The sequence below is a fragment of the Mesitornis unicolor genome, unplaced genomic scaffold, assembly GCF_000695765.1.
Source record: "Mesitornis unicolor isolate BGI_N332 unplaced genomic scaffold, ASM69576v1 scaffold51860, whole genome shotgun sequence".
In the NCBI taxonomy this organism is placed as follows: domain Eukaryota; kingdom Metazoa; phylum Chordata; class Aves; order Mesitornithiformes; family Mesitornithidae; genus Mesitornis; species Mesitornis unicolor.
The window spans coordinates 1-2,462 of NW_010158632.1; the positions used below are offsets into that span (position 1 = coordinate 1).

At 42.2% G+C, this 2,462-nt stretch overlaps 1 protein-coding gene across 1 annotated transcript; it reads left to right on the top strand.

Moving 5' to 3' along the window:
- Positions 1 to 402: 402 nt before the first annotated feature.
- LOC104540228 (chromosome unknown open reading frame, human C15orf65) lies at positions 403 to 1,641 on the top strand. The gene is made up of 2 exons (XM_010183978.1): positions 403 to 435; positions 1,273 to 1,641. Exon 2 carries the CDS (start codon positions 1,285 to 1,287, stop codon positions 1,639 to 1,641), a length of 357 nt encoding a protein of 118 aa, XP_010182280.1. The 5' UTR covers positions 403 to 435; positions 1,273 to 1,284.
- The last annotated feature ends 821 nt before the right edge of the window (positions 1,642 to 2,462 follow it).

The following is a 2,462-nucleotide window of genomic DNA, read 5'->3' on the forward strand; positions in this document are numbered from 1 at the left end:
GGCGAGGGCAGCAGCTCGGGCCTGCGGGCCGCCCGGTGCCGCTGTTTGTCCCCGGGGGAAGGGGCTCAGCACTCGGAGCGCGGGAGCGTTTGTCAGGTGTCATGGGACAACCTAGCGAAGGGACACGCAAATAACGCTTGTGCTAATGGAAAGAAAACAAAGAAAACCCAAAACCAAGCAAAAAAGCCCCACAAAAGAACACACCCACACCCGTACCCCCCTCAAAGAAAAAAACCCAGCAAAACAAAAAGAAGTGCCGTATAGGGACTATAAATATTTGATCCTTCTTGTCTTGGACAGGTGGAAAAGCTCTGGTGAGTGTGGATTAACTACTCTGGAAAGTCTCCCAACAGCACAGGCTTGGAATTGGACGCCTGCAGCCCTGAGGAAGCTGTTCAGAAGGTGTCCTCTCCCCAGAGCCGCCCACGACGGGGGGTAAGGCAGCTCCTACACCCACTACACAACTACACCGCATCTCATCAGCAGGCACAGCACAGACAGAGCACATCCTAAAACCCAGAGATCGAGGCCGCACCACTGCTGTAATACTGGTGCAAAAAACCCAAAACAGGATACAACAACAGGCCTCATTAATAAACAAAGTAAAGGAAAAGTCATAATTTCTTGAGTTTTATCTAAGCTCTGAAACAAAGAAAAAGTATTTCATTGCACCTCTGAAGAACAGCAGGATCTGAATGGCTTGCTCAGCAGAACTAAGGCAGGTACACCTCATTTAGTGCAGCTTCACCACATGCTCAGGAACACACTAAGAAGCAACTGTCATAATTCGCTCCCTAAAGAGAAAAAAAATCCATGCATATGAACACGAGTGAGCAAGTACATTCATGTGGAGCTTTGTTTAGGGCTTTATTTTAGCATAGGTATTTCTATATATTAGAAAAGGAAAAAGTCAAAATGAAAACAAACCACCCACAAAGCCTCACTATATTCTCTCTCTCATTCATATTTTTATTACCCACACTAATTATTTCTACCACACATATTGAGATATTTTCTATGCTCAAGGTTATCACTAATGCAGAAATTTATGCCAATTCCAATTTTCACTACACTTCATAGTCAACATGAGTCCATTTATCACTGTCCACACTTTACTAAATAAGGTCAAAAGTCAGCAGCGTTCAGTTCCTCACTCTCCACCACGCATGTATTTCAATACACATCTTGAGCAACATTTTGCTCTGACCACAAACAGTTAACAAATTTGAAATGCTTCACCCTGTTGCTTGAATTAACAATTTGTCTCCTTAGTAGGGAAAAAAGATGACTTCTGCTACCGAGAAACTGCCATCAAATCCGGACACTGATCAAAACCAATCTCCTCATCTGCCTCTCTGCGCAAATCCTGGCAATCCAGTGTTTTCCTGCATGCTGGACCCCAAAACACTCATGACCAACTGTTCTGTGACAAAGCCTCAGGTTTTACTGTTTAAAACAACTTCAAGTGAATATGGTGCTATACCACCCATCTCACAGATGGTACCCCGTACTTACCATCCAGTGGATCTTTCCTTTTCAAAACTCTTACTCACTTGTGACTCATTTCGAGATAGTTGTTTAAACACTGCCATTGACAGAAGTAGGGTATACGACTACCCCAATTTACAGCACACTCTGTGAAAATGCATCCCCATCTTTTTGTCTTAGACTTAGACTAGGCACTTAGCTCTAAGAAAACAAATGTTATTTCAGCCATTCTGGAAATAACTGTCAATATCTGATTTATTTTGGTTTCGCTGGGTTGAATGAGATGTATCAAAAACGATGTAGCCCATTTAATGATACGCTGCTCTCAGACAGATCTAAACCCATAAAAATAAAACTTTCAGAACTGGTATCACAGATCTGGAACCCTCATTTTATAGACAGAGTTAAGTGCAAGAGTAATTAAGCTGAAGGTTTATTTGTTTCAATTAAAGTTATTTTCTGGTTTTAAAACTTAAAGTCAGTCTCCACATTCCTACATCTCGGGACACTAATACCAACATAATGCACGACTTTGGTGTGGTGCACAACCCATCAGCTCAGATATTGAAGTCTGGAGTTCAAAATCCATTTGCTCCCAATGTAATCAGCTGAAGCAGGCAGATACTTTTCATGCCACCAAGCACATTTGCGTCCCTAACCTTTAAAGAGGGCACTGTTTCTATTTCATAGCAGCAGAAAAAGATGCCTGTCTACATCAAAAATAGCCTTCAGTAGCTATAACAAGTCACTACAACACAAATAGCCTATACAGATGTATACAGATTGTTCTAACGGGTTCTGGAATCAAAACAGAAAATCAGAAACTTTCAACCAGCATTTGGTTCTTTGCATTTTTCCCAACTGCCAGCGGCACTTCTCCTTAGCCCCACTTCCTCTCAGTGATTACATGAAAAAATAGCTGTATTTTGGCAAGTATATCATCACACTTGACTGAGGCACTACAGCTCCTGCAC

Excerpts from the sequence above, each read along its gene's own strand:
- LOC104540228 (XM_010183978.1), top strand. The coding sequence starts at position 1,285 with ATGACTTCTGCTACCGAGAAACTGCCATCAAATCCGGACACTGATCAA.